We start from the raw sequence: 15,042 nt of genomic DNA, 5'->3' as shown, positions 1-15,042 counted from the left end.
TTTTAAAAATATATAATATAATAAGAAGCATTCCATTCCCAATCTGCTTGTACTCATTTAAAATACTGAGTACATTTTGGTAAAATTCTTTAAATTGCTAATCAGTAACAACAAAGCAAAATCAACTGTGATATGTCTTTGTGCTTCTGACTGTCTTTTAAATTTGCTGTTTTTCACAGAAAGTTGAAACTCTCAAAGAGACAACAAATGTAAGTTATGTGTTTGACAAACTTTGCTTTAAAATGTTATTTTTATTTTCAGCCACTATTGATAATAACAATTCAGATTTAATGGGAGTGTTAAAGAATTGTATTATTTTCCAAAGGAATTTGAATTATCTCTGTGATTGAAATTGACTTCATATCTATTCTAGTTTTGCCTGTCTGAGATCCTTGGATAAAAGTTGTTTTCCACGCACAAGTTGAATATCTCTTATCTGAAATGTTGGGGATCAGAAGTGTTTCTCATTTCAGGCTTTGTCATATTTACAAATACATAATGAGGTATCTTTGGGAAGTGGGCCCAAGTCTAACCATGAAATTCAATTATGACTTACATACACTCTATACACACAGCCTGAAGATAATTTTATATAGTATTTTTAGTGCACCTGCCTTTTGGCTGTGATCTATCATGTGAGGTCAAGTGTAATTTTGCACTTTAAAAGTCATGTTGGTGTCCAGAAATTTCAGATTTTGGAGCATTTTACATTTTGGATTTTTGGATTAGGGATACTCAACTTGGATATGTTCTCTTTCTTCTAATTAAAATCTATTGTGATGCAAATTTTCTGATATATTGGCCTTCTGACATATAAGGTTACTGAGATTTGTATCTTGAAAAAGTATTTATATTTTAAGTATTTATTTTTTTGATATCATATGATCATTTTATTTGGGCCAAGATCCTAAAATCAGTGTTTTGTTTTCATAGAGCATGGTAGAATCAATTAAACACTGCATTGTGTTGCTGCAGATTGCTAAAGTAAGTAAATTTGTTTTTGATTAACTTCATGTAATGAGATTTAAAAACCATGATGGCACTTTTCTTTAATGGCCAAAATCCCAGTTCTGAAACATATGGGTATTACCTTTCTACAGTAAACTATTATGGGTTCTTGCTGCTATGGAACATCTATTATGTTTGGATGTTAGCTTATCTACATATGCTTGTTTTCTGGTAACATAATTTCTGGTGGTGGCTGGGAAGGAAGGGAGCATGTTTGAATGACTCACCCCTTCCTTCCATTTTATCCATTATTGCTGCTTGGAGCAGACATCTTTTGTAAACCTCTTACAAACAAATTTTCCTTAGAAAATAAGGGAAAGTTTGGCAGTATTTTTCGTATCCATAATGACAAATATAATAGAGATACATGTTTTTTTAAATTGCATTGTCGTAGATGTTTTCTGATACTGAACTACATTAATGAACCATAAGTGCTGTTTTTTATTCATGAAACAATATATTTGTTAATTATTGTGGGTTTTAAACTTCATGCATATTGTCTAATTTTCTGGAAATCTTTTACATGTTACACCTAAATATAAAATTTTTGTCTGAAATTGTTGGAAACAAGAACTTTACTGTTGGAGAGTAAGAATTTTAAAAAAACTTTTCTCATTATTCTTACCTGACCATGTCCCTGTATTTAGCCAGTAGCTAAAAGGAGGTTAGGGGATAGCAAAGAATCCAAAGTTTAGAAATGATGTTTCTGTTTTTAATTATTGGTCTGTTTTACTTATTCAATCACATAGATTTGTTTACTCAACCATAGAGACATTTTATATAGTACTGTTAATGACATAATGGCATAGGACAGTCCATTTGTGTTTGGATAGTGAATATATTAGCTTATAAGCTAAAGGCAGTATTATTTTCTTTGGAGGCCACATTTGTTGTATTTACACTGTCTGAAGTTAAAGCTTGTGTTAACTTTCTAATATTATTCTTGATCATTATTCCTGATTTCCTATCAGGTATTTAAATTTTTATCTACTTTTAGGGATCAGATTATATTTTAAAGCTAAGAAGAGGAGGATGATAGGGTTGGAGGCATGAAAGGGCCAAGGCTTTTGGTTTAGTTTTTCTTGGCCGTGAAGTTACATTGGCAAATAGAAGGCATCTACAGTTACCCAAAAGCCTATATATAGAAAATCAGTAAACTACACCATGCCTGGTGTGAGTGAGTACATATTGTAAGGCATCCATACCACCTTCTCTAGAAGATGGAGAAAGTAGAAGAACCCATATACAATGTTTCAGACTGTTTGGGTGACCTGTGAACATCACATTCTAATAGCTGTACAGAAAGGTAGTCTTACCTATTTCAGTAGCTCACCTCTTAGCCACTCATCAAGAACTGTCCCTGAAATGTGTTACAGTTCAAGTTATTAAAGCTGTTTTCTGTAACTTTTTAAGGTCCTTTAGAATGAGTAATCCAGATCAAGTAAAAACATTTTCCTTTTTATTTATTCTAGAAGGAAGTTTTGTTATGCTTTTTGTGTATACATACAACACTCAAATTATATTTGTACCTCATGAGTTCTATTTGAAACTTTAAACCAAATATAAATATAAATCAGACCACATCTGTTGCCTGCTTAAATCCTGCAGTGTGTTTTCATCTCTTGGAAATGAATCTAAACTACTTTTCATAGCTGAAGTCGTTGAAGCCATCACTGCTGTCTCGTCTCATCTCTTGTCCTTGCTGGACCATGCCATTCAATAACATTGCCTATTTTGTTTTTCTAAGATAAGCCAAGCTTTTTTTCTGCATTAGGGATTTTTTTTTACTTGTTTTTCCGTCCACTTAGAGGGTGTTTCCCAGAGATTTCTACCAGACTCACTCTCCTACTTTATTTAAATTTCTAATACAAGAGTCATATTTGGAAAGAACTTTCTGACTGCTTTACCCAGAATAACCCCTACTTCTCACTAATTTTTCTTCCTTGCCTTGTATCATTATCCAGATTTACATGACACATTCATTTATTTGTCTATTTATTCTCTATATTATAGGATAATCTCTAGGAGGACTTTGTCTTAACACTTATTCGGTGTGTGTGGGCTGCCATAATAAAATGTCATAGACTAGGCAGCTTAAACAACAGACATTTATTTTCTCACAATTCTAGAGGCTGGGAAGTCCAAGATAAAGGTTCTGCCTTGAGACGGGCCCTCTTCCAGCCTGTGTACAGCAAATTCTGCCTTTTTCCTTCATGTAGCCTTTCCTTAGTACATGTGCACACAGAGCAATTAAATGCTCTGGTGTCTTTTCTAATAGGTTTGCTAGTCCTATTGAGTCAGGGATCTACCCTTTTCAGCTTCTTCAACCCAGTTTCTTTTTTATAGGCCCATGTCCAGATAGAGCCACCTTGGGGATTAGGGCTTCAGTGTGTGAGTTTTGGGGGAACATACCCTTTAGTCTATGAAACAACTGTATCCTCAAGTCCCTGCAGCAGTTGCTTGCCAGCTAGTAGGGGTCTGATAAATGTGAGTTTCTGAATGTTTTTTCTAATGCATAATTTCTAATGGTTGCATGCTGTAGTATTTTCACTGTAGGTATGGTTTTTCTCATTAGCCACCTCTGTTGTGTCGTGGTGATTATCCTTACAAGTAAAATGCTAGGTAAATCTGATCAGTTCATTAATCTGTGTTTAAGATAGAGGGTGAGAAATGGCATTGCATTATCTTGAAGAGTATGGACTCTGCAGGCAAACTGGGTTTGAATCCCAACTGTACCACTTCAGCAAGTTTATTTATCCTCTCTGTCCTTTGCTTTATTCAATAGAAAATAGGAGTAATAGTCAGCTTTTTTTACTACAATGAAATACCAGAGGCAACTAATTTGATATGAGTAAAATTTTCTAGGAACCACTTTTTTAAAAATTTTTATTTATTTATTTATTTGACAGGCAGAGTGGACAGAGAGAGAGACAGAGAGAAAGGTCTTCCTTTTCCGTTGGTTCCCTCTCCAATGGCCGCTGCGGCAGGCGCGCCATGCTGATCTGAAGCCAGGAGCTAGGTGCTTCTCCTGGTCTCCCATGCGGGTGCAGGGCCCAAGCACTTGGGCCATCCTCCACTGCACTTCCGGGCCATAGCAGAGAGCTGGACAGGAAGAGGATCGACCGGGACAGAATCCGGCGCCCTGACCGGGACTAGAACCCAGTGTGCCGGCGCCACAGGCGGAGGATTAGCCTATTGAGCCGCGGCGCCGTCCTCTAGTAACCACTTTTTAAAAGGTAAAAAGAAGGGGCCACCACTGAGGCGTAGTAGGTTAAGCCTCCTCTTGCAGTGCCAGCATCCCATAAGGGTACCTCTTTAAGTCCCAGCTGATATACTTCCAGTCTACCTCCTTGCTGATGGCTTGTGGAAGATGGCCGAAGTCCTTGGGCCCCTGCACCTGCCTGGGAAACCCAGAAGAACTCCTGGCTTTGGATTGGCCCAGCTCCAGCTGTTGCACCCATTTGGGGAGTGAAGCAGCAGATGGAAAATCTCTCTCTCTCTCTCTCTCTTTCTATATATATATATATATATATATATATATATATATATATATTAAATCTCCCTCTATCTGTAATTCTGCCTCTCCAATAAAGAAGTCAATGGGTGTGTCATGTCCTGAGTGCCACACAATTTAAAAAAAAATAAAAAGGCCGGCGCCGTGGCTCACTAGGCTAATCCTCCGCCTTGTGGCACCGGCACACCAGATTCTAGTTCCGGTCAGGGCACCGGATTCTGTTCCAGTTGCCCCTCTTCCAGGCCAGCTCTCTGCTGTGGCCAGAGAGTGCAGTGGAGGATGGCCCAAGTGCTTCGGCCCTGCACCCCATGGGAGACCAGGAAAAGCACCTGGCTCCTGGCTCCTGCCATCGGATCAGCGCGGTGCGCTGGCTGTGGCGGCCATTGAAGGGTGAACCAACAGCAAAGGAAGACCTTTCTCTCTGTCTCTCTCTCTCACAGTCCACTCTGTCTGTCAAAAAAATAAAATAAGAAGAGAACTGCTTTAAAAAAAAAAGATAAAAAGAAACAGATGAAATTAATTTCAAGAATGTATTGACTCTGTATACCTTAAATGTAATCAATGTGTGATCCATACAAATATGGACAATTAGCTCTGTCTGCACCAAGTCTTCAAAATCTTGGGTGTATTTTACAGTTTATACTGTGAATCAGCACATTTGAATGCTTAATAACAACTTGGTAACTAATGTTACTGATGGTTACCAAACTGATAGCTACTTTAAAGTAGATTTTATATTGAAGTTTTCCTTGGATCCCAGCTTCTCTCCCCAGGCTTATCAGTATTAATTAATTCATTGACTATTTTAAAAACAGTTTTATTGACATTCAGTTTACATAGCATGAAGTTCACACATTTAAAATATACCCCTCAGGGATTTTCAGTATATTTACAGAGTTATACAAACATCACCATAATCTAATTTTAGCGTATTTTCATCTCACTTGTTGTCAGTCCCTGTACCTCATTTGTTCCTCTAACAATTTCCCCCTCCCTCTACCCTAAGCAGTCCCTGATCTGCTTTGTTACTAGATTAGCCTATGTTGGACATTTTATATAAATGGGATCATATGATATGTGATGTTTTGTTAACTGGCTTCTTTTATGTTTTCATAGTTCATCCATATTGTAGCATGTATCAAGACTCAATTCTTTTTTATTGCTGAATAATATTCCACTTAGAAGTTTACTACATTTTGTTTATTCATTCGTCAGTTGGTGGTTGTTTCCACTTTGGGCCTTTTACAAACAATTCTGCTTTGAACATTTATATACCGTGCCTTCATACAGACATATCTTCATTTCTCTTGGGTGTGTACTTAGCAATAGAATTACCAGTAAGTTTTTCAGGAACTGCCCAGCTGTTTTCCCCAGCAACTTACATATTTTATGTTTTTATGCCCAGTGTGTAAGAGTTCCTCAATCCTCACCACATTTGTGATCAACTTTCAGATTATAGCCATTTCAGTGGTATTTTGTTACGGCAATCATTGGCATTTCCCTAAGAAATAATTATTTGGATCATCTTTTCATTCTGTGGCAAGATGTCTATTCACATTGTTTGCTCATTTTTTATTTAACTTATTTGTCTTTATTTTTGAGTTGTAAGGGTCCTTTAAATATTATAGATAAAGTCCTTATATATGTGATTTATAGTTTTTTTAGAAGATGTATTTATGTGACTGGCACTGTGCCATAGTGGGTTAAGCTCCCGCCTGCAGTGCTGGCATCCCATGCGAATGCTGGTTCTAGTCCAGACTGCCCCACTTCTGATCTAGATCTCTGCAAATGTGCATGGGAAAGCAGCAAAAGAGGGCCTAAATTCTTAGGCCACTGCATCCATTTGGGAAACCCAGATGAAGCTCCTTGCTTTAGCCTGGCCCAGCCCTGGCTGTTGAGGCCATTTGGGGAGAGAGCCAGCAGACGGAAGACCTCTCTCTCCCTCTGCATCTGCCTTGCCCTCTCTGTAACTCTGCTTTTCAAATAAATAAATAAATCTTAAAAATTATTTATTTATTTATTTATTTGAAAGTGCAAATTAAAGACAGGGAGAAGGAGAGAGAGACAGATTGATCCTCCGTCTACAGGTTCTCTCCCCAGATGGCCACAGTGGTCTGGACTGGGCTAGGCTGAAGCCCAGAGCCAGGAGCTTCATTCAGGTCTCCCACATGAGTGGCATGGGCCTGAACACATGGGCTGTCTTCTCCTGCTTTTCCCATGCCATTAGTAGGAAGCTGGATCAGAAGTGGAGCAGAGGCTGCCTCTGTGGCACTGTAGATTAAAGCCCTGGCCTGCAGCACTGCTATCCCATATGGGTGCCAGTTCAAGTCCTGACTGCTCCACTTCCCATCCATCTGCCTTGGAAAGCAGCAGAGGATGGCTCAGGTCCTTGAGACCCTGCACCCACATGGGAGACCTGGAAGAAGCTCCTGGATCCTGGCTTCAGATCAGCTTAGCTCCAGCTGTTTGGCCATTTGGGGAATGAAGCAGCAGAGGGAAGGCTTGTCTCTCTCTCTGTGTCTCTACCTCTCTCTGTAACTCTGTCTTTCAAATAAATAAAATAAATCTTTAAAAAAAATCATCTTAAAAACATAAAAAGGCCGGCGCCGCGGCTCACTAGGCTAATCCTCCACCTTGCGGCACCGGCACACCAGGTTCTAGTCCCAGTCGGGGTGCCGGATTCTGTCCCGGTTGCCCCTCTTCCAGGCCAGCTCTCTGCTGTGGCCAGGGAGTGCAGTGGATATATAGTCATGTAAGCCTCATTTATTGAATCTCATGAAACTTGAATTAGAAAATTTCTTTTATCATATAATAGAAACTGTACAGGTCTATAATTAATAGAGATTTCACTGGGCTAATTTCCTCACTAGAGAGGTAGGGATATATTTCATGTATTTTAATGGTAGACATGGTTTTAAACAACTGAAGTTCTTAATTTTAGTCAGAAGTTCTCCCAGATTATGTGGTCCTGATATGCACTATTGTATTTTTAGACTCAATCATGTTGGTATATACCTCTCAGAGAAGAGAATAGACATTTTATTTAAGAATAGGGTCTTGGGACCACTGGCATCCCATATGGGTGTTGGTTCGTGTCTTAGCTGCCCCACTTCCTATCTGGTTCCTGCTAATAATGTACCTGGGAAGGCAGCTGAAGGATGGCCCAAGTGTTTGGTCTTCTGCCACCCACGTGGGAGACCCAGATGAAGCTCCTGGCCGTTTGGGGAGTAAACCAGTAGTCTCTCTGTGTGAATCTCTCTTTCAAATAAGCAAATACAAGGTTGTTTTTTTTTTTTTTTTTTTTTTTTTTTTTTAAGAAACAAAAAAGAATGAGGTCTTAAAACCAAACTAACATATGGTAAAACAAAAACAAAAACAAAAAAACCAAGGGAATGAAAGATGGAAATAGAGAGGGAAAAGTGAGTATAAGCCTTTTTTTTTTTTTTTAAGATTTATTTATTTATTTGAAAGAGTTACACAGAGAGAGAGAGGTCTTCCACCCACTGGTTCACTCCTTAATTGGCTGCAACGGCTGCAGCTGCACCGATCTGAAGCCAGGAGCCAGGAAATTCTTCCGGGTTTCCCACATAGGTGCAGGGGCCCAAGGACTGGGGTCATCTTCTACTGCTTTCCCAGGCCATAGCAGAGGTCTGGATTGGAAGTGAAGCAGCCGGGACTTGCAGCCGGCACTGCAGATGGTGCTTTACCTGCTATGCCACAGTGCCAGCCCTGAGTGTAAGTTTTTTTAAGTACTAGGACACAATCCCTAAATTTCATGAGAATGACTGATAGCCATTTGATATTCTATGGGTTCATCTTAATTTCACCTTACCTTGAGAAACAAAGCACAGCAGTGACAGAAATAGGAAACTCTGATGTAAAATATTGTGTAGGTAGCTTATAAATTGACAACATTTTGAGGGAAAAAAGATTGTCACATGTTTAATAGTTTGTTTTAAATTATCCAGAATTAGAGTTACTCTGGTTTTTTTGATAATATACTTTATAGGTAATATTTTGCTATATAACAAACCACCCCCAAACCAAGGGTCTTAAAATAGGTATAGTCCTTTTATCTTGTTCATGAATCTGCAATTTGGGCAGTCCCCCCTCAGCATGTCCTATAGCAGCTTGACTGGAGACTGGAAGATCCACTTTGAGTATTGCTAACTTGAGTGATGGGAACTGAAAGCCTCCGTTCCTCTCCATGAGTATAGTTCTACATGGCTGCTTGGACTTTCTCACTGTGTATTGTTTGTTCCAGGAAAGCAATGTGGAAATTTGTGGCATTTCCATTACCTATCTCAGAAATCACATGTTATTACCACCCCTAGGTGTGGAAATTTGCTAGAACGCCTCACAGCCATGACTTACAGCAGCACAATTAGCAAAGGAAAAAGGTACATAAGGAAAAATTTAGAGGAAGCCAGTTAGTCTTCCAAGAGTCTTCTCCTAGTGGAGCTGTACAGGATGCATTTAACCAGCAACAAAATCATGACACCATATGAAATGTTCTCTGCCAGAGATGCTTATGAGAGACATTGTGCCCAGGGTTTTCACTGGAGATTTGTCACATAAGCACTCCATCTGGCATTTCCCAAAATCCCAGACTTCTAGAAGAAAAGCAGCCATAATCCATATTGTTTGCATGAACAGTTGAGGCACAGTCCCTCTAACCAGTTAAAGTGGTGGGAGCCCTCCTGAAACCTGAGTTTCAGTCCAAGACTAGCTTTGCAGGCAGGCTTTTCTAAGGACAGCCATCTCAGGCCTACTGTGTTAGTTATTTTCTGCACATACACTTAAAAAAATTATCTCAGAGTGGGCATTGTGTAAGCCTCTGCTTGAGACACTTGCATCCCATCTCAGAATGCCCGTTGGAGGCCTGGCTCTTGTACTTCTGATCCACCCCCCTGCTAATGTGCTTGGGAAATCAGCAGAAGATGGCCCACGTACTTGGACACCTGCCACACATGCGGGAGACCTGGAAGGAGTTCCTGACTCCTGGCTTCAGCCTGGCCCAGCCACTCCAGCTGTTGGGGATTTGAGGAGTGAACCAGTAGATGGAAGATTTTTCTCTCCTTTTTCTCTCCCTGCCATTCAAATAAATATATAAACTTTTAAAAAAAATACATTAAAATTTACCCAAATTCTTTTTTTAAAAATGATTTATTTATGGGGCTGGCACCGTGGCTCACTTGGTTAATCCTCTGCCTGTGGTGCCAGCATCCCATATGGTGCCGGGTTCTAGTCCCGGTTGCTCCCCTTCCAGTCCAGCTCTCTGCTGTGTCCTGGGAGGGCAGTGGAGGATGGCCCAGGTACTTGGGCCCCTGCACCCTCATGGAAGACCAGAAAGAAGCACCTGGCTCCTGGCTTCAGATCGGCACAGCGCCGGCCATAGCAGCCATTTGGGGAGTGAACCAGCGGAAGGAAGACCTTTCTCTCTGTCTCTCTGTCTCTCACTGTCTATAACTCTACCTGACAAATAAAAAAATAAATAAAAGATTTATTTATTTATTTGAAAGTCATTGTTAAACACAGAGAGAAAGAGAGGCAGATAGAGAGAGAGGTCTTCCATCTGCTAGTTCACTCTTCAGATGGCTGCAAAGCAGCCAGAGCTGGCTGATCCAAAGCCAGAAGCCAGGAGCTTCTTCCAGGTCTCCCATGCGTGTAAAGGGACCCAAGGACTTGGGCCATTCTCCACTCCTTTCCCAGGCCATAGTAGAGAGCTGGATCGGAAGTGGAGGAGCTGGGACTCGAACCAGCACCCGTATGGGATCCTGACACTGCAGGCGGCAGCTTTACCTGCTACACAGTGCCGGCCTCCCAGATTCTTTAGATTGCTCTCTGTTGACCCATCAAAATGGTAGACTTCTGAGTAAACTCAATGGTTAAATAAAAGGTTATGGATGAATGAGAAGTAAATTGACCACTGTGTTTAAAATCAGGACCAAAGATTGGTTTCTGTTAAAACTTGAAAACTTACAGATAATAATAGAGTTAAAATTTTAAACATATAAAAGATATACAACCCTCCCCCATAGTTACAGTTATTTCTTTGGAGAGTTTTCTTTAAAAGGAAAAGAAGGAATACGTGACATCCATTATAATAATTGTGTGTCTGGTTTCTCCTTCATTTTTCAGAACTTCTCCAAATTTTCCAATGAAGGGAAAAAAAAAAAAACATGGAAGCAACTAGGTACACTTACCATATTTCTATTTGTATATGACATCTGTTTTAGTTTGCATGTACTTGAGTGAAGCAAGGATTTTATTACTTTGCCCTTCATTATTAAAAATATTTTATATAGTATTTTCTCATTTAAAAAGCATTTTCATAGATTTTTTTATATAGTATTTTCTCATTTAGAAAGCACCTTCGTAGATTTCTCATTTAACTCTCAAAAAAACTCCTCCATCTGCTGGTTCACTCCCCAGATGCCTACAACAGCTAGGTCTAGGTCAAGTGAAGCTGGGAACTCAGAACACCACCAAGGTCCTCCAGGTTGATGGCAGGGACCTTGGTGCTTAAACCATCGTCTTCTGCTTCTCAGGATGCATTAGCAGGAATCTGGATCCTAAGCAGAGCAGCTGGGACTGGAATCGGCACTCCAAAATGAAATGCAAGCATCCAAAGCAGCAGCTTAACCTGCTGTGACACACTGGCCCCTGTAGTGACCATTTCACATGAGTGATTATGAGGAACTCCGAGATAGCTTTCTTTGATTGCAGTGTTCCAAAAATCTGCTAATACTATATCATTCGAACTTTGAATATTTAAAAACATTTTTCCTTCTTTAAATTTTCTCGGTGTGCCTACTTTCTTCCCCAAATCCCTGATGATTACTTCTTGTAGAATACCCATGCTCTTGGTGTTGATTGTTGTATGTAGCCAGTGATGGAATTGTGTTTGGCTTGGAATGTACAAATGGAATTAAAATCTCAGTGAAGGCAGAGAAATAATATTCTAACATTATTACTTACCTAGTAAAATAAACTTTCTTTGCTTGAAAAGTACCCAAGGAGTTACTTAAATTTAAGAATGAAGTTAATATTTTTAACATTTTTCCTTAAGGACCAGAGTAATGCGGAGAAGCACGCAGATGGAATTATAGTAAGTTTAACCTAATCTTTGATTTTTTCTTTTACTTCTGCAGAGCATTATAACCAGTCATGTCAGGAGAAGCCTGAATTTCTCATTTTTCAACGCAAATTCTTCTTTTCACTACTCACTGCTTTCTGTTGTTGACTCTTGCTAATTTTCTTGCACACCTAACATTGTCATCTTAGAAATCATTTGGAGGGGAAATGACAATCTGAAATTTTTTCTAAGTGTTGGTTCCAGTTGAATTATTTTGCATGTGCTAACCTGAAGGGTTAATCATGGTATGAAAATTCTGCTTTTACAATAAGGCATAATTCATAATGCTATATTTCCTGTCAAACTTCTTTTTTTCTCAGATGAAAGCAGAGAGGGAGGGCTGCAAAAATGATACTTTTATTAACAAGTTTAAATATATTTCTTGGTTCCTATTTCTTCTGTTTAGATTGTGTGTATTGTGTTAATTACCATTGTTACTGTGGTATATACTACATTTTTGCTTTAACAAGTTACAACACAACTTCTTGTACTTACAGCCATAGTCTTATTTCCTCCTGTATAGTTTTTTGCCTTCCCCTTGTATTCAAATTCCCCTCTAAAAACAAAGATGATTTGTTAGTGTTCATGTTTTCCAGCTGGAAATGAAAGTTAGAGCTTGAAGTTTTTAGTTTGAGTGACCCTCGTTTTATGGTAACTGAGTGATTTCTGTTCAGCCTGTATTTCAAATGTGAAAGGCAACTTGTTTTTTGTCCCAAGACTACAAATGCCATGTTGTTTGAGATCTGGAAACAGATCTAAGTTTTCAAAGACAACTCATGATTATACGTAAATGGAAGAGAATGTTATCATTATATTTGGTTTAAAATGAAAAAATAAAGTTAATTATGTTTGCATATTTCTTATGAAACCAGAGATAAAAGAAGCGTTCTTAAAATTTTAATTAAAAATATTAGAATTTTTTTTCTTTTCATAGTGGGAGCCTTGGTGATATAATTACATGATATAGGGGCTGGCACAGTGGCTCACTTGGTTAATCTTCCACCTGCAGCGCCGGCAGTCCATATGGGCGCCAGGTTCTAGTCCCAGCTGCTCCTCTTCCAATCCAGCTCTCTGCTATGGCCTGGGAAAGCAGTAGAGGATGGCCCAAATCCTTGGGCCCTGCACCCACATGGGAGACCAGGAGAAGCACCTGGCTCCTGGCTTCGGATTGGCACAGTGCTGGCCATAGCGGCCATCTGGGGAGTGAACCAACGGAAGGAAGACCTTTCTCTGTTTCTCTCTCTCACTGTCTATAACTCTATCTGTCAAATAAATTAAAAAATAATAATTACATGATATAACTACAACATGATATATCTGTGCCTGAAATCTCATTAAAGATTGTGAGCCTCACAGGGAAGGACTATATGTTACTTAGCTTGTTGTGGTTCCCAAAGACGACTCTGAGGAAAATCTTGTTGGCAATTTTCTGATCTCTTTCCCCTCAAAACCAAATAGGTTACATTTTATTATTTTTTTAAAGTGGGCATGTTTATAAAACATACCAAATATATTTGATGGTGTTCAATTTAAGTCTTTAGGAAATTGATACTCATAGAAAATTTAAACTTGTGAAAACAACCATATTTGAATCATTTGCTCAGGTACTGTATCATTCTTTTTTTTAATTTTTATTTTTTTAAGGTTTATTTATTTATTTCCTTGAGAGGTAGAGCAACAGAGAGAAAGAACTTCCATCCAGTGGTTTATTCCCCAAATAGTCTCAAAAGCCAGGTCTGGGCTAGGCCAAAGCCAGTCGCCAGGATATGCCATGGAGGTGGTAGGGGCCTTAGCACTTAGACCATCATCCTCTTGTCTTCCCAGGCACACTAGCATGAACTTGCATATGGAAGTGGAGGGACTAGGACTTGAACCAATACTCCAATATGGATGCCAGCATTGCAAGCAATGATTTAACCTTCTGTGCCACAGTGTTGGCCCCAGCAGTTTTCTTCAAGAGTTTTTGACTTTGGAGGGCCAGATTGCTTGCATTTAAATGACAACCTTGGTATTCACTTTTTGTAACCTTGGACAAATTATTTCTTTTTTTTTTAATAAAGATTTATTTTATTCATTTGAAAGAGTTACATAGAGAGGTAGAGACAAGAGACAGAGGGAGGTCTTCCATCCATTAGTTCACTCCCCAAATGGCCTCAACGGCCGGCGCTGTGCCGATCTGAAGCCAGGAGCCAGGAGCCTCCTCCAGGTCTCCCACCCAGGCGCAGGGGCCTAAGGACTTGAGCCATCCTCCACTGCCTTCCCGGGCCACAGCGGAGAGCTGGATGGGAAGAGGAGCAGCCGGGACTAGAACCGGCGCCCATATGGGATGCCGGCGCCTCAGGCCAGGGCTTTAACCCGCTGTGCCACAGCGCTGGCCCCACAAATGACTTATTTCTTCTGAGTCTTAATTTCCTCATCTCTGGAGAAAGCCGAAAGACCTCTACCTCAGAATGTTGTTATAAGTACAGAATAGGCAAATAATTTTCAACAAATGTTAGTTCTATATACTTTATTACATATATTGTAAGAGTTTTTTTAATGTCAGAACAGATTAGGGTGAAGGATTATTATTTGCACATCTCAAGCTCTGCATATTTCATTTTAAAGCAAATTTTATTATGTAATTTGATGTATTTTAGCCTGAGCAACAGCAACAAAAGATTGAGTCCTTCTGGCCAGCGCCATGGCTCAATAGGCTAATCCTCTGCCTGCGGCGCCGGCACCCCGGGTTCTAGTCCCGGTCGAGGCACCGGATTCTGTCCCAGTTGCTCCTCTTCCAGTCCAGCTCTCTGCTGTGGTCTGGGAGTGCAGTAGAGGATGGCCCAAGTGCTTGGACCCTGCACCCACATGGGAGACCAGGAGAAGCACTTGGCTCCTGGCTTCGTATCAGCACGGAGGGCCGGCTGCAGCGGCCATTGGAGGGTAAACCAATGGAAAAGGAAGACCTTTCTCTCTGTCTCTCTCTCTCTGTCCACTCTGCCTGTCAAAAAATAAAAAATAAATTAAAAAAAAGATTGAGTCCTTTTAACATGAGGTTGAAAAAGACAAAATTACAAAAAAGTTCGTTATAGAACTAAGTATCATTTTTTAAACATTTTTATTTGAGATGCAGAGTTACAGAGAGAGAGAGACAGAAAGAGTTCTTCCGTCTGCTGGTTCACTCCCCAAATGGCCACAGTGGCTGAGCTGAGCCACTCAGAAGCCAGAAGCCAGGAGCTTCCTCCAGGTCTCCCTTGTGATTCTGGGGCCCAAGCACTTGGGCCATCTTCTACTGCCTTCTCAGGATATCAGCAGGGAGCTTGATCAGAAGTGGAGTTGCCAGAACTCGAAACAGCATCCACATGGGATGCTGGTGCCACAGATGGAGGCCCAACCTACTGTG

The 15,042-nt window shown here is 40.0% G+C and overlaps 1 protein-coding gene across 50 annotated transcripts in view; it reads left to right on the top strand.

The window, feature by feature from the left end:
* OSBPL9 (oxysterol binding protein like 9) overlaps positions 1-15,042 on the top strand; it is a 188,901-nt gene that overhangs the window by 137,706 nt on the left and 36,153 nt on the right. For 27 of the 50 annotated variants that reach the window (XR_016211030.1, XM_008265262.5, XM_008265259.5 and 24 more), the window contains 3 exons: positions 180-209; positions 934-984; positions 11,595-11,633. Coding sequence is in view for 49 of the 50 variants with exons in the window: in XM_008265262.5 (XP_008263484.1) it covers positions 180-209; positions 934-984; positions 11,595-11,633 (120 nt within the window). In the remaining variant the exon portion in view is untranslated. The remainder of the gene's footprint in view (positions 1-179; positions 210-933; positions 985-11,594; positions 11,634-15,042) is intronic. The other 23 variants (XM_070078517.2, XM_070078515.2, XM_089300691.1 and 20 more) reach the window with 1 other exon arrangement.

Source organism: Oryctolagus cuniculus, chromosome 7 (genome assembly GCF_051225735.1).
Source record: "Oryctolagus cuniculus isolate XC-2025 breed Fujian yellow rabbit chromosome 7, ASM5122573v1, whole genome shotgun sequence".
Lineage (NCBI taxonomy): Eukaryota > Metazoa > Chordata > Mammalia > Lagomorpha > Leporidae > Oryctolagus > Oryctolagus cuniculus.
Note: the sequence above shows the minus strand (reverse complement) of the source record. Positions and strands in the feature narration are given on the sequence as shown.